The following is a 23,100-nucleotide window of genomic DNA, read 5'->3' as shown; positions in this document are numbered from 1 at the left end:
GTAGGACCAGGGCAGCTGACCAGTGGAATACTGGCCCTATATAATAGGCCTTAAGGTTCAGAAGGTCTTGTCACATCTATCCCCATGATCTTCTCTAAGCTCAAATTCTCCCAATGTCTACACTGTTTCTCACAAGGTAGGCTTAAATAACCACTCTGACCGAGCTCTGGTTTGTCAATGCCATTCTTAAAATATGGCACAGAACTGAACCCACTCCTCCATGACTCTATACATATCCACACGTGGCCTGACCAGGTAGACATCCAGAGAACAAGTTCCTCCTAAATCTGCCTTCTCTGCTTCCTGAAAATGTCCACCCATTCGCACAGACCAAGACCGAGTCTGATTCTCACTTCCTGAATCACGTTGCTTTACTCAATGAATCTTGGACCCGCCTAGATGCACAAGCTCTTTTTTGTTGCACATTCTGCTGTGCCCCGTCCCCACTGTTCTGCCCGCTACGTTACCTGTATTTACTCCCTCATCTGCGGTTTGGCAATGCATTTTTAAAAATTTCAAATAAAATACAATTTTTTAAATCCCTGCTGGGTTTTAGCTGGCTTATTTTGATCCAGCAATCTACCTGGTGGAGGTAACACTCTAGAACTTTGCTTCAGTTCACCAGCGTGTCTCCCCTGATCAATCTCACTATGAACATCCTCGATGGTGCCCCAGAGATACAAATGCCTCTCAGTCCAGTGTGTTTCCATGTGACTCTTGGTGCATGGATTCATTAGCAATCCAACGATTCTGTGAGGGTTTTTTTTTAAAGATATTATTTATTTTTTCATGGGAGACACACAGAGAGAGGCAGAGACAGGAGCAGAGGGAAAAGCAGACTACCTGCAGGGAGCCCAATGCAGGACTTGATCCCAGGACCCCAGGATCATGACTTGAGCCAAAGGCAGATGCTCAACCACTGAGCCACCCCAGCATCCCACAATTCTGTGAGGTTTTAAATAAAGCCTGACCTCAGTACCAAACAGAAGTCTCACTCACCAGGCAAAGGTAGCCCTTATCAATTTCCTGTCCACAGAGTCCTGGACTCATGGCTGGAGAAGATGCAAAGGGAAGAGAGATACCCAAAGGAATCTGAGTCATAGTGCCAATGGCCTTACCCCTCGCCCCCTCCCACACACACTGACTCCTGAGGAATATAGATGGATCTCATGTTGCTAAAGCTGCAGGAATGAGGAGAGATAAAAGAGGGAGGAGTGAACTACCTTGGTTTATAAGTGTTTAGGAGACAAGAATCCACAAAGGAGAAAACAGGGGTGCCTTCAATGCTGAGTCCAAGTGCAGAATTGAGGAAGGAAGGTGAGTCCAGGGGGATCCAAGAAGAGGTCAGTGTACAGTCAGTTTTCTTCATACCTCTGGTTTATCCATGTTCTGTGCTTCTTGTGAGCATCTCCTCTGCACAGAGCTTTGTGGTCAAGGCTGAAATAACGAGCAGAAACAAACGGTGAGCTCCTTAGGAAACACCAGTACGTTACACTGCTGCTCCTCACGCTCTGCCCTGCCCATCTTCCCATGGGGTTTGATTTTGAGTCTTGCTCTTGAAAACACATCTTCAATGGTTCTCTCCTCTTGATGTTTTCTAGGAGATGGATCGTATTGTCAACCAGATGCTTCATATCGCCCAGTATCTGGAATGGGATCCCACGGAACTAAGGCCTGTAAGTTTCCAGAAGTAAGAGGAGATGTCCAATAAGCTTTCAAGATGAAAATAGGGCACTCAGGATACAAATGTTTACTGTGTATGCTTTCCCAAACTCACCTCCTTCTAGGCAGCTTCTCTGGGGTCTTATACTCCCCACTTCTCTGATATTAAAAATGAAAGACATAATTCATATTATAATACCTAATAATACTCCCTAACCTTTCCACTAGAACCAAGTTTTCATAACAGGAGTTCAGGGAATTTTGAGCTAGAATAAATTTTAAAGATTTTCTCAATCACCAGATAATATTATTAATAATAATTACATTTGGGGACTCCTGTGAGTCAGGTATTAGAATTTATCCCCTATCACATTTTCTCTTACTGTCACTACATTGCTACACACGTAGCAATGTTATTTTCATCTTGTAGATGAGAAAAGCAGAACCCAGAGAGTAGAGGTGGCTGGCTGAAGGCCACACAGGGCAGGGCATGGAACCCTGGCCTCCTCAACCCAATTTGCTCCCTCACTGCTCTGCTCACTGGGAATCAGAGGACAAAAGAGGTAAAACACAGACCAGATCACACAGAGCAAAAGAGAAAGAAGGGGACAGAGGGAGGCAGGGAAGCACAAGATAAAAGTGTACAATTGTTGCTCTTTGGGTTCTGCAGATACTGAAGGAGATGTTACAAGGGATGGACTATGACCGGGACGGCTTTGTGTCGCTAGAGGAATGGGTCCATGGAGGGATGACCACCATCCCACTGCTGGTCCTGCTGGGCATGGATGACTCTGTAAGTCAGCAAGCCTGAGCTCAAAGAGTTCTTGCCTTTCAGAAGCATCAGGTTCCACTTAGAAGCTTAGATAACTTAAGGAAGTTATGTCTATATATGGCCCTGGCTCCTACCTCAACTTCCCCGTGGACACACCATGTGCTCTAAACCAGCCCCAAAGTCTTCTCTTTCTACTGTTGGTGCCTGGCATATAGTCATTCATTTGACAGAGGACGTTTACTAAATTAAATAAAGCTACTGTTCTGAGCACTGCAAGGGGACACAAATACAATACTCCCCTATCAGAAGCTTAGATTCAACCAGGCAGGGGGAGAAAAAAGTCAAGGGAGAATTTCATCTTTTCAACAAATTAGGTTAAAGTATGCTAAGAGTGTTGATGAAGGAAGGAAGGGGAGATACTGGTCTATCACAAGGTAGAGGGCGTTCAGTGACGCTGTCTTATTTAACCATCAAAATAACCAGATTAGATAGATATTTTCCCCCCAATGTATACAGATGGAAAGCTGAGATTCTGGGCCTAAAGGGTAAAGGAGGAGCCAGAATTTATTTGCACTGGACTCCAAAGATCCCAAGCTTTCTAAAACCTCCCACACTGAGGAGTGAGAAAGAGGGAAGAAGCTTTGGAGGTCCTTTGACCTGGCCGGAAGTACATGTGGGAGTCTGATATCTCCTTCTTGAGTGTAAAGTTCAGGTAGAAAGCCCTTAGAGGATGTTCGATCTGGTTCTCAAGGATGGGTATGATCTGGCCGATGGAAGATGATAAAAGAAAGAGTTTATGGCTGGGAGAAAAGCTTGGTCAAAGACCTACATGAAAGAAAGTTCAGAGTGTATTAGAAAAACCTCCCAGGTTTGTCAGAGTAGGGGGTATGTAGGAGGCTTAAGGTGAAATCAGTGGTAATATATGCCTGCATCTGACCTAGTCCGCTTATCTTACAAGGGAAATAACTTCCATATATGAGGTAGGAAAGATAAGAACTAGAAGTACAAATGGTGACATTAAGCACATACCAGGCCTGTTGCACAGGTTGTGTTAACCACCTCTTTGAGATTGCTGAAATGCGGTAGAGAGGAAGTTCAGCTGGGCTAGCCTCTAGCTGGCTATCATTACCCATAATGTCTCTGTCTGACAGTTGCATAATTCAGAACTGCAATTCATAAGCTGAGCCTCCATTCCCAACACTCAAGAACGAAGAATCCTGCAATCATCTTAGCATGTCCAGTTCTTCCCAAGTGCTAAGTAGAAATCCGGGAGCCAGGAGCTAGCTATACAACTTCTGCTTCTTATTCCTTAAGACCCATGAAGTCGGAGCTGGAAAAGATCTTGGTGATTCATGCTCTAGCCTCTTCATTTTACAAACTGAGGGCCACAAAGATAAAGACTTGCCTTAGGACACACACCTAGTTAGTACCAGAGGCCGATCTCCATATTCCGGAAGAGCACACCCTTTATTCAGTGATTCCTTATCAAGAACCTATCAAGTGTAAGAACCCACAGGAGCTAGGACTTGGGGTGGTCAGATAAGGAGGGCATATTTTCTGCTCCGATACTTGAATCAAAGTGGAAGTTCCAGCATATCTGTTTTTTTCTCTAAAACATGGGAATGGAGATGAGACATTTTAATCACGAGGAAGCAATTTCTATTTTCTGTTCTGTTTTGGACTTGCTAAGTCCAAGGTGTCATGCAATTCTTTGCATGGAGGGGATCCACTATCATATGGCTGGAAGAGGGAGAGAGAGCATTATCCCCAAAGGAGCATTAACCCCAAAGCCCCCCAACCAGATGCCAGACCAGCCTTGCAGAAGACCATAATTTACACCAGTAAAGTGGCAAGCAAAAGCAAATGTGAATGTAGTTTTTATTAATAAAGCTTTATGCATTTATTTTTAAATATGCACTAAATTGTAGTTTTTACATTTTATAGTCAAGATTCTGAAGAAAGCATCCCTCAGTGTCTTAAAAATCACATGGTTCCTTTGGCTTTTTCAAAACCCACACGTGGCCACTAAAAAGTCTGAGATCTCTGAATGGCACAGTTGCATAGGAGAAGCAGTCTGTCTCCTGGGGAAATTGTGACAGCACATAGACCCTGGCTGGCACAGGAGAGGTGCCGCCCTCACCCTGTAGCCTCCGATGTGCAGAAATGAAAGGGCCACATGATGGCGCTATAACCCAAGCAGAAATATTACTTTAGCCTTCATCTGGGTCTTTCTGCTTCTAACTAACCCTGTGTCCATAAAAATAGTACCTGAGAAAAGGAAAGTCAGCTGATTTAGTTAATAAAGGGATTTTCAGATAAAATGACAGTCCTTCGGGCTATATGAAGAAGCAGTGCTGAAGAATGTGCAATTTCACTCCTGTCCATAAAAGAAAACCCTAGATTGATTGTATAGGTAGGGGAGAAGGATGTAAGGAACATGGGCTCAAGCCAGCAAGACTCCCAGTTATTAAAATCAGTCGCTAGTTATTTTATAGTGTTGGACTATTTATACAACTTCTCCAGGACCCCTCTTCTTCATTTCTGGCGTGGGTGAATACCTACCTCCTTACACATAAGGAAACACTCTGCTTATTTTGCCTTCCCTAGTGTCTAACATGGAGAGAAATTTAATAAAAGCTGTAATTCACAATGTAGTAAGCACCAAGATTAGAAGCTTTACTTACATTTTTTCATTTAATTCTTACAAAAATCCTCTGAGTTAGATGTTTATCAAATGAAGAGATGAATCAATATTTTCATGAATCATTTAATCAACTAGTAAATCTGTTTGCTAAAGTGGAAACCATTAAATAAAAAGATTTTAATTCTGTAAAACTCAGATCTTGAAAGAAGTAGGGTTTTGAGGTGGTGAGAAGAAAAATGCTTAGCCTTCCCCAGGGAGGAGACCAGCATTTGGAAAAACAGATGGGCTTCTCCAAAGACCATAAGGAGCACAATCTGGGCACAGGAATGGAGCTGGCTGCTGTGGGCAGCCCAAGCCAGAGGTGCCCAGAAGTAGGAACTGGGTGGGAGTTCGGCACGCTGGACCCTATGTACCTGTCAATCCTCCTTACCTTATTGCCACAGTTCTTATTGCCCGTAAGACCAGCCCAAGGGTGTTAGTCTTTTGATGGAAGCCATTAGAAAAGTTTAGGGACAGCATACATGGAGGCATGTTCCTACAGCCACAGCCTCTAGTGACACTGCACTCCCAGAGCTAGAAGTGGGAAGTTCTGGTATTCCAGGGAAGGTGTGTGATTGTGTGAGGCTTGGCTCATCTAGTTGGATAGGATGAATTGGCTTCCGGGCCAAGTCTGGAGGAAGTAGTTTAACCCTCTCTCTGTCTTTGTCTCTTTGCCATTTTATCTGTGCACAGAAAGTTGAGGGAAGTACATTGCTTTTGCTAAGTTGCTTTTTCTTGCTTATAAAACCAGCACATGCTCACTGTAGAAAATTTGGAAAACACCAAAGATGGGAGAAATTCGAAATTAAAGTAAATCTGTAGGGCTGCTAACCCCTGTTAATATTTAGTGACATTTCTTCCCATCCAAGATCTTATTATATAAAAGTGAAGCTATAATATATCATCAGATTTGCAATCTACTGCTTTCACTTAGCATTGTACCGTGAGCACATTCCCACGCCAATAGATATTCTTACTAATATCTTTTTGATGGTCACTTAAAAATAAATCATATGGATGTACCACAACTAACCTTTGGATAACTTTGAGATCTTCAGGATATTTCCAGTTTTTCACTATTTTAAACAATGGTGTATTTAAACATCTGGCAGAGCACCAAAATGTTCATCTTACTTTCAAATATTATTTCTTTGTGTGGGGGGGAGGAGGTGCCTGGGTGGCTCAGTCGGTTAAGCAGCCGGCTTTTGATTTCAGCTCAGGTCATGATCTCAGCATTCTGGGATCAAACCCCACATCAGACTCCGTGCTCAGGGATGAATCTGCTGAAAGATTCTCTCTCTTCTTCTTCCTCTTCCCCTCCCTCTGCTCATGTTCTCTCTTTCACAAATAAATAAATAAATATGTAAAAAATGTATTTCTTTAGGACAGAATCCAAGAAGGGGAATTTTTAAGTCAAAAGTTACAAGTAGTTAAAAATGATGACAATGGATGGATGGATGGATGGATGGATGGATGGATGGATGGGTGGATGGATGGATGGGTGGATATATAGTAGAAGATAGATTAAAAGTTTGTGACTTACCTTCTGCCAGCCATATAGGAGAGGTCTTATTTTATCCCCTGTATATACATTCCCACTCAGGAATATCTGAGTTTTTAATATTTGCTAATTTTAGAAACAAAGGACTTTGTTTCGATTTGTGCTTTTTTTTTTTTAAAGGAACCCCTAAAACAGTTAAATAAATGAGTATTTTGTTTTCTGTATATGAGAGGTCTTTTCCGAAAGAAGGAGGAGACCTGTGGGAGACGCTCCCTGGCTTCTGCTAGCAGGGGGCTACCGTTCAGCAGCTCATTGCCCTTATCCCTGCAGGGCTCCAAGGGGGATGGGAGGCACGCCTGGACCATGAAGCATTTCAAGAAGCCTACCTACTGCAACTTCTGCCACGTTATGCTGATGGGTGTTCGGAAGCAAGGCCTGTGCTGCGTTTGTGAGTAAACTCCCTTCACCCCCCTTCCCCAGGAACCGCCTTGCTCTGCACATATGGAGGGAGAGGTTGGGTGTTTCTGCTTCCTAGTTTGAGGGACCAACAGCAGGGAATAAAGCAAGAGCTCTCTGTCCTACTTTTGTTTTGCCCCAGTCAAATGGACACTGTCCTGTTGTCGGAATCCTGCCATGGGCCCTAGAGCCCTAGAAACAAATTGTTAATGGTCACACATGATTTTAAAACATCTCATGATGGGGATCCCTGGGTGGCTCAGCAGTTTAGCACCTGCCTTCAGCCCATGGCGTGATCCTGGAGTCCCGAGATCGAGTCCCACATCGGGCTCCCTGCATGGGGCCTGCTTCTCCCTCTGCCTGTGTCTCTGCCTCTCTTTCTGTGTGTCTCTCATGAATAAATAAATAAAATCTTTAAAAAAATTAAAATTAAAATAAATAAAACATCTCATGCTAATTTTAATTGGGTCTTGCTAGCAAATGTTTATTTTGCTGAAGCCAGGTGTTGGTTATTAATAAACAATATAAAACTATTGTGTAAGCACAATGGAATTTAAAACCCTCCATTTGTTTCTCTTTGTAATCCATTTAGTAAAGTCAGACAGGAAAGGAGGAAAAAAAAAAAAACAGGTGAGAAAGGAGGGAAGGAGAACAGAGAAAGGAGGACCACGGGAGAAAGATGGAGGGGAAGGAAGGAGAAGGGGTGATGTTGGAAGGAGAGTGGAGACGGGAGGAGGAGAGAGGGGGAGAGACTACAGCACAAAGGCTTTATAGCGCCCAGGGCCTGCGATGCAGAGTCCTGCCAGCCACCTTACCATATAGGCAGCAGACACTCCGCCTGGACTCACTGGAGCCCCAGCAAACTACTACTATAGGAGAGCCCTTGGGTGAGGTTCAGGCTGCAGAACCATTTCATCTGAGCATGCTCACATGAGCTAGGCAGCACGTGACCTGGCCACAAAAGTCACCTTGGCAGAGCTGGACCCCCAGTATGCCAAGAGCCAGCATCAGTGGGCTAGTGCAGGGGCCACCAGTCCTTCTAGCACCCAGTCACCTCCAGCTCCCACACTCTTCTTAGAGAACAGCCCAGTCTCATTCCTAGTGGGTTCCAGGCCTGTGGGCCTCTGCTGTTCGCATGGTAGCAAGAAGTGGTAACAGCCACAATGATCACGTGTGGAATAGCTGTTTGGACACAGAGACACAGTGAGTGCTGTCTACAGATGATCTCATCTAATGCTGTGAAAGCCTTGCAAACAGAAAGAGAGGCAAGTTTATCCGGAATTTTATAGAAGACCCTGAATTTCAGAGAAGTGAGGAAAGCTACCCAAGGTTATGGCAGAGCCAGAGTTCAGGCCCAGGCCTGCCTGCCTCCCAAGTGAGCAACACCCCCAGTCGTTCTGTTTCCTCCTCCTCTTTTCTGCATGGCATGGGCATATAAGAGGAGGACTCCTCATGTTTCCTTTAAGCAGAAAATGCTTTTCTGGGGATGTTTTCTTCCTGCACTTGTGCTCCTCGGTGGAAAGCAGTGTGGTGGGGGAGAAGGTATAAAACCATGTCTGGGAGAGAAGCGAGGACTGTCTTCTCACTGAGCAACTGTTGACTATTTTAAATTTCCACTAGGAAAGCCAGCTCCGTATGTCCCTTGCCTCTGACTGGCCTCTCAGAGGGAGGCATGGGACTCAGCTGGAGTGGAGGTGGGCGGATGGCTGGACCAACCTGGGAGGCGACTTAAAAGCACTTTCCTTTTTTTTTTGTTTTTCCAGACTGCAAATATACTGTCCATGAACGCTGTGTATCCAAAAACATTCCTGGATGTGTCAAAACATGCTCAAAAACCAAAAGGGGCGGTGAGGTTAGTGCTACCTCTTGCCATGGTCTACTGCATGCAGCATCCCAGGCAACATGTCCATCACCACAGATTCCTGGGCAGAAAGTTTTATCCAGTCCCTTCTCTGCCTCAAGGACCCCCTTTAAATCATCCCGTTCATCCATCAATCCATCAGCATCACCCTGGTGCCCACTGTGTGCCAAGCACTGTGTTAGGGGGTATGCAAGTTACAAGATGGTCCCCAGCCTGTTCCAGAACTGTGCAGTCTCTTGGGAGAGAGACAGACAAAGCAATACTACATACAAAGTGAGATGTATGATGACAAGAGGGCTATGTGGGACAGAGTGGAGGCACCAAGGAGGAGGCCAGGGAAGGTTCCACATAGGAAGTGGCATTTGAGTTTTGTCTTGAATCCAAATCAGGAGGACTTCACAAGGCATCAAGGAGGCCAGGGCACCCCAGGCAGAAGCAGCCTTGAGCGCAAGGCAGAGACATGGTGTATTCGAGGATCTGTACTTAGGTTGGTGTGACTGGGACAGAAGATGCTTAGAGGGAAGTGACAGGTGATGTTCTCTGAAAGTGCTAGGTCCAGCCTGGGGAAGTTGTCACGAGGCCAGCTCTGGAGTCAGAAGGGGACCCCCTACATAGCAAAGAGGCCTCTGAAGAGCTTTAAGCACATGATGTGATGACTGGGTTTGTGAATCAGGTTAACTCCTCTGACCATGGGGCAGGAGAATGATCAGAGGGGGCCACAGAGCTCCTCCAACAGTTTAGGCAAGAGGCAGTGCCTTGTTGAGGGCCGGCCTGGGGTGGGGTCTGCACTTGCTACACTCAATACACTAATGTTCACACTATAGCACCATGGTGGCTGTCTCTACTGAGGGTCCCCTGGCCTGCTGGTTGTCGCATATTTTGATTGTCATTCTGGCTGAGGTAGAGGAGATGAAGGGAGAGTTTGAGACATAATTTAGAGGTAGCACCACCAGTACTTGGCGATGGGGACATAGGGGATGAGAGCGAGGAACAGGTCAGGAATGGCTCCCTGGTTTTGAACTTAGCCATTGGGTGATGCCATTTATAGAGTCTGGAAGTAGACTCTCCTTACATTTAGCAGGGAAAGGACACTCTTAGATCCTGCAGAGGGAAGAGTCCATTCAACCTGAGTCAGGAGATGATTAGCAGCAGGAAGTAGCATCCAGCTCTCCACAAAAGGACTCCTGAGAAAGAAGGGCACCTCCACAACACACATGCATGCCCCATGAGACACCGCATGGTCCCTTGTCTACTCCTGCAGCACGCCCATACACACCTCTTTTCATGTCCATACCTTTCACCAGGATGCACCGTGTACCTCCTGGGCTCAGGCCCTAAACCTACACTCTGGCCACTTGCACACACACAACAGAGGAAGGCCACTGACGGGCCAGTAGGGCACATTCACAACCTTCTGAATCTCCAGGGGCAACCCAGGTCCTTCACCATCCTCTTCTGGGATCAGAAGAGGATGGAGAAGGCAACGTGGTGGTGGGACACAGCCATGGACTTGGAGTCAGAAGACCTGGCCATGAGTCCCTACTTGGCCACTTACCAGCCTTGGAACCCAGGGCTGGTCACTTAACCTCTCTGAAGCTTCATTTTTATCTCTGCAAAATGGAGATAACCAGAATCTCAGAGCAAATTCAGTACAACCGTATAGATGACAGGTTGATCACCAAACGGGGTATTTTATACCAGCGGGGATGTGCAGCAGAAGGTGAGAAGCTGCAAAATAAACATGACACATCTTCTAGAGCAACAGTTTTACCAAAAAAAACTTTAGTGGGGAGGGCATAGTAACTTAATTGATAAGTAATTTAAAAACTTTTATGTAATACAGATAAGGATGGTATCATGCAAATATCTGATGTGTTTTTAATATTGTGTTTGGAGTAGGCACTTCAGGCTATGTCCTCACATTCCTGTGGAGTCCATATTCTCTTTATTCTGTTGTTTGGAGTGCCCTGCTAGAAAATTTTGAGAAGTTCTGTAGAAATCCTAGATGGACCTAACTGAGGGCTTAGGCTCCCAGAATTTGGTGTCATGGGGCAGTTTGGCTCCACTTACACACACACACACACACACACACACACACACACACTGATTTTCCCACCTGCTTCTCAAATTCCTGGGTTGTCCTGGTGGCATTTCCGGGTTAGGAGCAGGTACAGCCAGCCCTCCAGGAAACAGATATGCAAGCCACTGGCTGCTGAACCACACTAATTTCTTTGGATTTTTGTTCTGTTTTCCTTCTAGAATGCTTCTCAACTTTAGCTGCACATTATAATCATAATCATACAGAGTGCTTTAAAATAAACTAATGATGAATCCTGTCTCCAGATACTGGTTCATCTGGTCTGGAGTGAGGGCTGGGCATTAAGACTTCTAGAAGTTCCCAGGTGGTTCTAACAGGCTGAGAGCCACTGGTCTATAGAAGACGGGAGGGGAAAGGGAGTTATCTCTCAGTGGACACCTCTCAAGGGCTAGAACTGTGCCAGAGAGGCTCTTCAAAGGGCACTATCTTTTTTAATCCTCCCCGAAAACCCAGAGGTGGGGCTTATCATGCCAATTTCTACAGATGAGGGACCTGAGACTTAGAGAGGTCCAGGAACTGGCAAGGTCACCCTGCTGCAAAGTGGAAGATCAGTGACTCCAACCAGCTCTGTCCCGGTCCCAAGCCCTCTAGTGCTTCCCTGCATCGCGCTGCCTTCCAGAAGAGGGCGCACACAAGCACATCACTCTGCAAGGAGTTCTGCAAGACAGACAGATGGACTGCCAGACAAGATGCTGTTCAGAGGCTTGCTTGCCAGGGTGAATGAGCTATTCAAAGTGCAGGCCTAGTGGCTTTTCGTCTACTTTGATTAGCGTGATGGTGGTTAGGCAGGGAGGGACCAAGTCAGTGCAATTCAGCAAAGCAGCCCCGTGCCCACTAAGTACATCCTCTGAACAGAAAGCGGCCCCTCTGTACCCCCCCAACCCTGTGCTCCTCCCAGACCTTTCTCCTCCCAGGGCCCTGGGCCCTGGGCTGTGGCTCTGCAGCCTTCCCTGGCATCCTTCCCTTCCCTCCTGCAGGTGATGCAGCACGCGTGGGTAGAAGGGAACTCTTCCGTCAAGTGTGACCGGTGCCACAAAAGTATCAAGTGCTACCAGAGCGTCACCGCGCGGCACTGCGTGTGGTGCCGGATGACGGTGGGTTGGCGCGCAGGGTGGCCCTCTTTCTTTTCAGTGTGTTTTTGCCCAAGCTGCAGCCAGGGAGCAGTGGACATCCTGGCAGAGGGCGTGAGCAGAGCTCAGGGAGCAAGACTGGGGGGCACAGAGCCCCCATTCAGTGCTCTAATGGTGGCTCCAGTGAATCTCCAGGCCGTCCAGAGGGAGGGCAGCCCCGGATCCCAGGGAGTGAGAGCTGCTGGAAAAGAAGCAGACCAGTCCACTGCCTGTGTGGCCAGGCAGCTGTGAGCAGCAAGCCAGACCAGTAACTTTTCCACCTGGGTGTCATCTGGGGCCAAGGGCACAGAGTAGGAGCAGAATTAGACACCAGAGCCCTTGTTCCTCAAGGCATCAGCAGAAGGCACACCCCTTACAGCAGCCCCACTACCGGGGCCAGAGGCCTGCATCTGCCGCTGTCACCACAACAAAGGTCCACGTCCCCCCCAGGACACCTGAAGCTGCCCATCCTGCCTGCCAAAGCAAACTCTGTGTCATGTCTTGTCCCCTCAACCAGGTATCAGCCTCAAAAAGGATGTGTCTCCACATCAGACTGTGGAGATCAGATCTCTTAGAATGCACAGGTGGAGTTTTGGACTTTACTTCCAGCCTCTTGCAAGTTTGTTCAACAAGATCTCCTTCCTTACAGAGTCTCAGAGCCTAGGGAGCAAATGTCCAAAGGGGTTTCTGGAATCCACATGGCGGTGCCACGCTGCAGGGACCCAGGCCTGCCCATTGACCATTTCACTCCAGCAGTTGTGGACAGCACTCTGTCTCCTTTCTCTGCCTGCAGCCAACGTGGAGCCCCTGACCACATGTGCTCATGCGTACGCACACACTCACACACACACATACACACATGCACCTGTACTGCCAAAGCCAGCAGTGCATAAGAATTTGGGGGAGCATTGCACAGTTGCCTCCCCAGCAAACCTCTGAACCCTCACACCTGACATTGCCTTGGTCAGTTTCACTCACTGTCATCTTCATTTTTCCTCTAGTTTCACCGCAAATGTGAATTATCAACATTGTGTGATGGTGGGGAACTGAGAGATCATATTTTGCTGCCTACTTCAATATGCCCTGTGACCAGGGTAAGTGCTGCCATCCAGAAGACTCTGGGGCTCTGGTCTCTCCGGGTTCACGTTTCAGATGTAGGCAGCATTCAGAGGCTCACATCCCTCCCTCTGTGGGACTCCTCACAACTCCTAGGGCCTCCTCACAACTCCTAGGGTTTGTGTTTTCACTGCAAGTTTGAAAGGTTCCCGCACTCATCAGATTGTGAGAGAAAACTCCTCTGACTGGCCCCCCCTGCTGGCCACCTAGCATGCTCTGAAATGGCCCATTGAGGAAAGCAGGTACCTTCCTCCTAGGCACCTTGCCAACGGAGCACAGCTGCAGGAATTTGTCACCACCTGCATGTGGCTAGGCCTCCTGGGCCTCCCTTGTCCCTATCAGCCTGCCTCTTCTGTCTAAACATGAACCTCTCTCTGCCTTGGGGATTCCCACCTAGGTGTCCCCACCCTGTTTGGAGATGAAAGCAGGAAAATTAAAATCCCTTTATCTCCAACTGAAACTTTTTGCCTCTTGTGTTGGAGACGCCTCTGACCAAATACCAAACACCTTAACTGTCCCCTTCTGTCTCCAAGATGTGGCCAAGTCCCATTGATCTCTCCTATCTCACCCTTGACTTGACCAGCTACTTTTTTGTCATGAAAAAAATTGAAGGAAAAACACTACTTTGGAAAACCAGTTGGCAGTATCTACTGGGTCGGAAATACACTCATTCTGTGACCCAATATGCTCTCCTGTGTATCTGCCTGAGAAATATGAGCACTTTTTTACCAAAAGACCTGCATAAGAATGCTCATATTGGTTTTGTTCAGAACAGTCAAAAACTAGAAACCAACTAAATTAAATAACTGCTGACAGCAGGGGTTTGAAGCATCTCCATGCAATGGAATACTACATTGCAGTGGGAAAGAGCCATGCTCAGCCAAAAAAGCATGGACAGCCTCAAAGACACAATGCTGAACAAAAGAGGCAAGACTCAGAAAAAAAAAAAAAAAAAGACATTCCCTATGATTTCACTTGTGAAATTCAAAAGCCAGGAGTTATGTACTTGAAGAGACCATAGTTATAAGGGTATATATATATATATTCATCAAGCTGGAGATTGAGATTTGAGCCATATTATATGAAATAAAAATTTTGCCATATTATATGAAATAAAAATTTAAAAATAAATATGGAAACAAAATAGAACAAACAAAACCAAGAAAAATGACTTACTCACTATCAGATCCTTTAGACAGTGCTTACCAGAAAAGCCAGATCTAAGACCATGCTTCCCCCAGTTCTAGCTTCTAAATCAACAAAGTAGATTTCTGCCAATTTCAGAATTTCTTCTCACTAGATCTGTTCCAGGGGCTTGAAGTTAAAGTCAGAGCAAATAATGACAGAGGCCTGGGGAGTCCTAGAGAAACCCAGAGGAGAGCATGGGTTTTTGTTTTGTTTTGTTTTGTTTTGTTTTTAGGCTCAAAGCCCCATTTTAAAAAACTCTTCCCCACTCTACACTGGTTTTGTATTGTCTTTCTTTATATTAACTCTTTGTTTTTCTTCTGATCTTCTCTCTTTTTTTAATTACGGCATTTAAAAATATATGTTTGTCTTTCCTCTCTTGTCACAGGACAGGCAAGGTGGAAAGTCTGATGGCAGCACATCAGCCAAGGGTGAACTTGTAATGCAGGTACCTCAGCAAGCCCTAAGTCTGGTTTCTCATTCTAAGTGTGTCCAAGCCTGCAGGGAGGACAGGGTTTGGGTTCTAGAGAAATAGATCTCAACATTTGCTTTCTCATATGATCGATTATATAATTACATCACACAAGAGGGACACTTTATTTCCAACTTGTGGAATTATCTTTGACCACTACACTGTTGGCAAGTGGTGAAATGGGAGGTTGGCTGATCCATTGCTGGTCAAGTTAACTTTATCACCCTTTTAGGAACAAATTATATAAAACTTACTGAAAATATACAACGGTTTTTCCAAGACTATCAGGCTGTCTCTAGAATGCGATCTGCCAAAACAAAATTAGCCAGATCCAAAAGTTCTTCTTCATCCTTAAATGTCTACTTAGGAATGTATACTTAAGAATTTTTTTAAAGATCTTATTTATTTGAGAGACAGAGCATGAACGGGGTGGAGGGGGAGGTACAGAGGAAGAGGGAGAGGAATGATATACTCCCCACCAAGCAAGGAGCCTGATGCAGGGCTCCACTCGAGGCCCAGTCCCAGGATCCTGAGATCATGACCTGAGCTGAAGTCACACGCTTAACCAGCCGAGCCACCCAGGCACCCCTTAACCATTCATTTTTTCACTTGAGTTCACCAAATAAGAGTATTAGAAAAGGAAATAGAGAACTAGAGTCTCCTCCTCTGCCTCTGATCCTCATGTTTTCTTGTTTGAAAACATGAGGAGTATCACAATCCCTGCACTGCCCACCTACCAGAGGTGCTCTAAGATTAAATGAGAACATGCAGATTCGTGTGTCTTGAAAATTAAAACATAAGCAATAATGATGGAGAAATCATAGTAATATGAAAAAGCTCTAGACACCTATAGAGGCAAAAAGTCAGGTGTAGCACACGCGCGCACACACACACGCGCGCACGATGCAGGTATACCTGTTGTTTATAGCTCTCGTCCATCTGGCTGTCCTGCATCTATTTTGATTGGGAGTGTGCTCATGCCAAATGGATTGTTAAATATTTTTATTATCATTCCCAGAGGTAAAGAATTACCCCTCAGGCTCCAAGGTGCTTCTGGGTGTCACACAGTCAGTCACCCTGTGCAGATGAGAAAAATTCTTTAAAAAATCATAAAGAATGCTGCTGTCCTATTCAAACAACATGGTGCTGTGTTTGCTGAAATTTTAGCTTGAGATCTGGAAAGGCAGGCATCATATATTGAATATGGAATACAGCTGCATCTCCATATTGGCCTGTCCTTCAGCTGGATTCACAAGTGTTTCTTAAGTACCCACTCCTATATCTGGTGTCATGGGGCATTGGATAGGAGGGTTATACGCACACCTGCCCTGCTCCTGGGGCACCTAAAATCCAATTGATATTTTGAGACATTTACCTAAGAAAACATAAAACAAAATCCACATGAATGGACAACAAAAGAAACCCAGAAGATATTCCATACTTTACGTGCAATGGTTTCAGTTGCAATGACCCAGGGAAAGCTTAGAGGAGGTAGGTCTTGAGTTGGGCCCTGAAAATGAGACATCCTTTTTAAGAGATTACAGAGAAGAAAGTGGACTCTTCGGGGCATAAAGGAGGACAAGAAACCACTGTGAGCAGTTTCCCAGGGTGGAAAGGCAGGGGACACACTCAGTGGAGGGTTGGAACCAGGCTTGGCTGGGACTGCCACAGGGATAGCATTTAAGAGGCAACCAGAGATTGAGGCTACGCTAAAATGCCTTGGAAGCCAGGTTAGGAGATTTAGATTTATCCTCTGGGCAACAAGGTGTCATTAAAGGTTTCTGAGTGGAAGTGGCATGACTGATGTCCTGGGAAGGAACTGCACACAGGCCTTAACCGAGGCGGGAAAGGCCCGAGTGCTGTGGGTACCATGGCAAGTGCCAGAGATAAAGGGACATCCAGGGAGATATTTGGCAGGACGGGGTCTTCCCTAGATGACTAGCCAAATGATAATAGTGTGTTTAAGAGAAGCAGTGAACCAGGACAGAAGACCAGTTCTGTGGGGACAGAAGGGGTCAGGTTTGGGCATGTGAGTTTACAGTGATGGTAAGATGTCTGGTTGAAGGTATCCACTGAACAGTGAGAATGTGGAACCAGGGCTCAAGAGAAAAACTAGGGCTGGAAATGTGGATTTAGAAGGTGCTGTGGAAGTGCTGGTTAGCTCCATGAGTATTATTTTATTCACATATATGACCTGAAGACCATAACTTCCAAAAGTATATTCAGTTGTATCCTCACAAAGCATAATCTTGTGCTTATAGTGGATGCCTGGCCGGCTCAGTGGGTGAACATGCGACTCTTGATCTCAGGGATCATGAGTTCAAGCCCGGTGGTGGGTTTTGTGCTTACTTTAAAAAATTATATATATATAATCTTGTGCTTATAGCTGCAATACCATACCATTGTTGAATGATTTGATTTGAAGCTATGGTACCATCTCTGATTCCAGACTCTTCTTTTACCTTTTAAGTATAAGATCATCCCCACCCCGGGTACCCACCCCCTGCTGGTCTTGGTGAACCCCAAGAGTGGAGGGAGACAAGGAGAAAGGTATGTTCTTTTCTTTTTCAAAATGAAGAGGCTGAGACAAGTTTAGTCAGGTTTTTTCTTCCCCTCCACAGGGTGGACAGCAGAGATAGGCAGATCTGGGTTCCAGCCCAGCCCTACCCCCTTACCACTTTATGACCTGGTTCTACAGACTGCTTAACATCCTTGTGCTGTGGTTTCCTTTGCTCCTCTCATAGCTCCATTGTGAGGATTAAAGCATACACATACTTAGCCCAGGGCCCATCTATTATGGCTCCCAAGGTTGGACCAGGTTCTGAGACGCCAATTTCTTTCCCAGCCTCGAACATCCTTTCTTGATTTATGAGGTCTGGCAGGACTCATCTGATTGGGACCTCCTGGCCTGCCCAGCTCCTGAAAAAGCAGGGCACTACTTCATCAGTGAAGGAAATGCCCAGTCTCCTGGAAACAGTGGGGGAGTGGGAGGAGAGAGGGAGAACTGGTGAAGCAGCTCTGCCTCCCCATCCTGTTCAGCTCAGGGTAACGGACAGACAATGCAGTATTCTGGAATCCAGATTTACAAAATAATAAGTAGGGTCAAAGCGAGAACTATGAGACACCCACCCCCAACCAACCCTTATCCAAGGGGCAGGGTGCCCCTCATGAACTGACCTGATGAGCCTCAAGCCAGAACCTTGAAATCAAGCCTAGAGGTGGTCACTGCCCCCAGCCTTCCCCTGTCCAGCCCCACCTCCTGCAATTACCTCCTGATCCCAGGATTTAGTGGGTCTTTCCATAGAGGGTTCCTTGATACCTTTGTATAGTCCACAAAGAGCAGAATCATACTACTTAGAACATGGAACGTTTAGGAGAAGGACAAAGCTGTAGGAGAATAGAAGCTTTATTCTCTGCAAGGGAGGAGAGTCCTGGGGTTGAATTCTATGGTCTTGGATGGTGGGGAGGCCTTGAGCCAGGGCATGAGGGTGTGAATGATGCCAACTGGACCCAGGACTTTAGGTCTGCAGGGCCTGTGTGCAGTCTTTTCCCCTCTTGGTTTTAAAGGGACCCAGATTCCCACCACTGGCGGGCTCCAGAGGGGTTTGTCCTACTGTGACTTCTCACAATGACATTCTCCTTCTCTGTCTCTTTCTCTCCCTCTTCCTTTTTTTTTTTTCCCATAGAATTCTTCGGAAATTCCACTATCTGCTCAACCCCAAACAAGTTTTCAACCTGGACAATGGGGGTCCTACTCCAGGGTATGGAGAAATAATCGTTACTTATCTCTCCTCCTGCCACTTTTATCTGAAGAAGATAACCTTTCATTGGTCACCCTTCTTGTCTCTTTCATCTATGGACTTATCCTTCCTGCCATTTTACTCTCTCTGTCTTCTTTTCCTCACATCTACTCTTACTCGCTCCTGGAGATATTCAAGAACACCCCTTGTGGCTAACTCTGGGAAGTAGTCTCCTGGATCTCACCCCGGAAAAAGTTGTCCGGGGTGAGAAAAAACACATATGTGCCATCCGTTTGATTGACAGGAAGAGCGGGCTGGTAAATTATGTGAACTTGTCTGCAAGGCTGTATTAGCCGGTGTCTTTATACTGAGTCATCAGAGAGCAGGAAAGAGTCTTCCTATCGCTGTCAGCAGTTCGGAAATCTATAACAGCTGACTCAGAGTTCTGCTTCGTGTTCTGTTGGGGAGCATTTTAGGTTGGAGGCAATTGGTTATTTAATGACATCACTTTTTTTTTTCCAGGATTATCCAATTTAGAGGTTGTTAAGCTGCCCCTGGCCCTTCTGTTCCACTGCCTATTAGAGCAGGAGAGTGAGGGGAGGAGGCAGGCAGCCCCTCTGCAGCCTGCCTGCCGGTCCGGTGGGAGGAGCTGGGCCCGGTGGTAGCATTAATGGGATGGCTGTGAGTCCCTGTAATCAGAGGCCACTTCAGCACTGGGGCTGGAAGGCGCCCAGACTGGGCTTCTTACCAGACAGAGCTGGTGCGCTAGAGACATCTGCTGGCCAGCCCGCGCCTGGCTGTCTGCAGGGCAGGTTTTCAGATCTGTGCACACTGGGCTGGGCTTCCCAGCACATATCTACTTTGCCCAACCTCCTAATCTTCAGTTTCTGGGCTCAGTTCAGCAAGACCTTTGGTGGGTGGGGGCAGGGGAAGGGACTGTGGTAAGGAGTACAAAAAGGCATTATGTCCCAGTCCGTTGTTTGACACAAAGCCGTTATGTATATGGCTGCGATGGTGCAAGACCCAGTGAAAAAGAGAAGCATGAGTGCACGACCAGCACGCCTGCCATGACCTCTGAGTTCAAAACAGAGCCCACCTCTGCTGCTGTGGGTGTCATCAAAGTCACCATGATTACAGTTACTTCCCTGTTAGGACCCGTGACTGAATGGCGACCTGCAAGTACCTTTACCAGCCCCCTCTCTTTCAGGGCGTTGAGATACTTGAATGCCATTCTCTAGCTTAGCCTCATTCATCCTAAATTGTTTTTGTCCTATAGGGCAAGCCTGGTGGCTACTTCCAGGGCTGCTGAACCCTGAGTGTCTTTGCTGTTTCAGTCTATAACCAGGCAGCCTGTCTAGTGGAAAGGAATCTCCATTCAGAATTCACTTCCTATAGGAGAGTAGAGTTCTGCAAGAGTCCAGGAGAGGAGGAAATATTACTTTGCCCACGTGTGCATCAGTGACTTAGAAAGCCCCAGGGGTCTTCTCAGACCACCAGGCTGGACAAAGGCGAACCCCAGAGCTTCAGCTTCTTGTGTCCCAACCCAGGGTGTTGACAGGTCACATTGGTTCTACAGCAGAGATTTTTGTCCTTTTTGTACCAGAAACCCATTTGTCAGCTTGATGAAGCTGATGGGTCACTTCTCAGAATTTTTCTCAATGTGTAAAGGGAAATATATAGGATCACCAGGGAAACTAATTATATTGAAAAGACAGTTATCAAAATATTAAAAACACAAATATTGTGAGATAGGAAGGTATGTGATTTACTAACCATGTTTGGTAAGATCCAGAGGCAGGTCTGATAACTACTGTTAATTAATAGCAGTGATGGGCATCAGTGATAATATGGGGCAGCTGCCACAATTGTGATAAAACATGAAAATACCTGTGATTTTGATTTCTAACAAAGTCATAGGAATTGTTCATACCTCTGTGATGTGTTGCCCAATTCCATAATTGGAGAGGCTAAATCTCACTTAGAGCTGAGAGAAGAGAAGAATGTAACATCTTCTCCTCCCAGGTTCTTGGTCCTCTGGATTCTGTTTAGCGATCCCTTAGAGATTTGTCGGGCCCCTGGTTAAGAACCTTGCTCTAAAGGGTGAAGGCTTCGGAGGGGAGATGATGCTTCCTCTGCTCAGGTCTGGACTTACAGGACAGTGGGGTGAAGATCTGGCTAGTTCACTGCATCTGACTTAAAAGGAGAGTTTGTGAAGACAGAGCAGGGGAGCCAGGGAGGAGTCAGAACGTGGGGGGTTAGTTGTATTGGTGCCCAGAGAGGCTCACTGTGGCCTCCTCTGCACAAATAGTGGAGAATTTCTAGAAAACCATTTTCTGTTTGTGTTGAATGTTGAGTCAGCTTCTCCTTGTACAAGGATGGCTCCTCGGGATTCTTCTCTGTACTCTAGTGGCACTGCTTCCTTAGTAAGTTCCACTTTTAGAACACTTGTGATCCTTTCAACCCCAAAAGGAGTCAGGGCTGTAACATACTCCCAGGGAATAGGGGGGACACTGACTCAAACAGTATCAAATGTCAGCCACAACCTAGTCAATAAGACCATTTTGGCCTTTTACTTCCCAGATTGAACTTTTTCCGTGATACTCCAGACTTCCGTGTTTTAGCCTGCGGAGGAGATGGGACAGTTGGCTGGATTTTGGATTGCATTGGTAAGAATGGGCTGGGAGGGGCTTTAGGGTTTATTTATAATAAGTATATTTAAAGTCAGAGGAAGGCAATCACAAGAAAGAGAAATGGAGCCATGTCTTGTTCATCCTTGTTTCCATGCTTGGACCATTGCTTGACTACATATCTACTTTGAGTGGAAAAAAGAAATGGAAGGATTCCCACAGGTACAGGTATAACTGTTTAATTTTTTTAAGATTTTATTTATTTAAGGGAGAGAGAGATGGGTGCGGGGGGGGGCGGGCAGAGGGAGAAGCAGATTCCCTGCTGAGCCCTTGGGCCTGGTCCTGGGATCATGACCCCAGCAGAAGGCAGAAGGCAGATGCTTAACTGACTGAGCCACCCAGGCACCCCCAGGTGTAACAGTTTAGTCTCAGGCTTTGCCTCATAATTATCTGTTATGGCCAGGGTTTGGGCAGTGGCTGGACAGGCCAGTTTGGGGAGCTGCAGGGGAGAAGGGCAGGACCGGGACTCCAAGCAGATCCAGGGTAGTGGATAAACGCCGGAGAATTAAGCATAGGTGCAAGTCATCGCCTTGAGACGAGTCCCTGAGCCTGAGTCCAGAAAGCACATCTAGAAAGTGCAGATCAGTACATGTGAAGAAGGATCACACTGGGCTGTGTCTAGTAGGCTTAGATCAGAAGAGCAGTGGGGAGGGCCCAGGGTGGGAATCAGGAGGCCTGGGTTTCATTCTAGTTCTGCTTGGATCTGTGGGTCCTTGGACACCTCATCCCCCATAAATGATGGAGACTAATTCTGGAATTGCCTGTCACTACTCCCACAAATACTACCTGTAAACATCCATGTGCCGTGCCCTCCTCCAGGCACTGGAGATGCTGTGGGGAACAAACACATAGAAATCCCACCCTCGAGGAGCTTCCTTTTTAGAGGCAGGAGACAGGCAATCAACAACAACAACAACAAAAAAGGGAAACATAAAACATAATAAAGATACAGCAGGGAAGGAGCAGGGTGGGTAGGGCTGGGGGTGGTCTAGACCCAGTGTTTGGGGAAGACCTCACAGAGTGGATGATGTTTGTGTGGAGACCTGGAAGAGAGGTGAGCCACGTGATACCCGAGGAAAGAGGAGTTCTGGCAGAAGGAGCAGCAGATACAAAGGCCCTGAGGTAGGAGCAGACCAGGCTGCTGAAGGCAGCAGGAGGGCTGCAGAGTGCGCTTGGAGCAAGGTGCAGGAGCGGAGGGAGAGAGAGGATGAAGCAGAGAGTGCAGGGCCAGGTCACAGGAGACAGTATGGCTTCCATACAGGAAAGGTCCCGAGGTGCTGCATAGTTTGGAGTGGAGGAAGGACACAGTGGATAGTGAGCAAAGGGCAGAAGGCTCCTGCAGTAATCCAAGTGACAGGTGACCAAGGCATGGACAACAGGAGGCTCAGAGGAGGTGATAAGGAGTAGTCGGCTTCTGGATATTGGTCGAAGGTGGAGCCAACAGGATGAGAGGAAGAGAGGAGTCAGGGTGGTCATGGGCAGACCCTGACCAGAGCAGGGCAGGCTGCGCCCATGGGAGTCGTAAGCAGCCCGTCATGAGGGGTGGGACCACGCCCGGCACACCTGCCACCTTCTGCTCCACAGGCGCTTCGGTTGCCATGGACACAGCCCTGCCAGGCAGCCACCCACACTCTCCTGTCACCTCCAGCTCAGGAGTTGTTTGTGGGCGGAGGGGAGGCATCCTCTGGGAGCCCAGAGGAAGAGCTGATCAGCAGAGGCTGGGCGGCTGCAGGCCTGGGAGGTGCTCGCGTGGTTCCC

At 46.8% G+C, this 23,100-nt stretch overlaps 1 protein-coding gene across 6 annotated transcripts in view; it reads left to right on the top strand.

Annotated features, from left to right (window-relative positions):
• Positions 1-23,100, top strand: part of DGKG (diacylglycerol kinase gamma) — a 205,348-nt gene that overhangs the window by 72,555 nt on the left and 109,693 nt on the right. For 5 of the 6 annotated variants that reach the window (XR_005383847.1, XR_005383846.1, XM_038583635.1 and 2 more), the window contains exons 8-17: positions 1,602-1,676; positions 2,333-2,455; positions 6,949-7,066; positions 8,838-8,926; positions 12,011-12,127; positions 13,144-13,236; positions 14,832-14,891; positions 17,386-17,465; positions 18,602-18,676; positions 21,236-21,321. Coding sequence is in view for 4 of the 6 variants with exons in the window: in XM_038583635.1 (XP_038439563.1) it covers positions 1,602-1,676; positions 2,333-2,455; positions 6,949-7,066; positions 8,838-8,926; positions 12,011-12,127; positions 13,144-13,236; positions 14,832-14,891; positions 17,386-17,465; positions 18,602-18,676; positions 21,236-21,321 (916 nt within the window). In the remaining 2 variants the exon portion in view is untranslated. The remainder of the gene's footprint in view (positions 1-1,601; positions 1,677-2,332; positions 2,456-6,948; positions 7,067-8,837; positions 8,927-12,010; positions 12,128-13,143; positions 13,237-14,831; positions 14,892-17,385; positions 17,466-18,601; positions 18,677-21,235; positions 21,322-23,100) is intronic. The other variant, XM_038583636.1, reaches the window with a different exon arrangement.

Source organism: Canis lupus, chromosome 34, assembly GCF_011100685.1.
Source record: "Canis lupus familiaris isolate Mischka breed German Shepherd chromosome 34, alternate assembly UU_Cfam_GSD_1.0, whole genome shotgun sequence".
NCBI lineage: Eukaryota > Metazoa > Chordata > Mammalia > Carnivora > Canidae > Canis > Canis lupus.
Note: the sequence above shows the minus strand (reverse complement) of the source record. Positions and strands in the feature narration are given on the sequence as shown.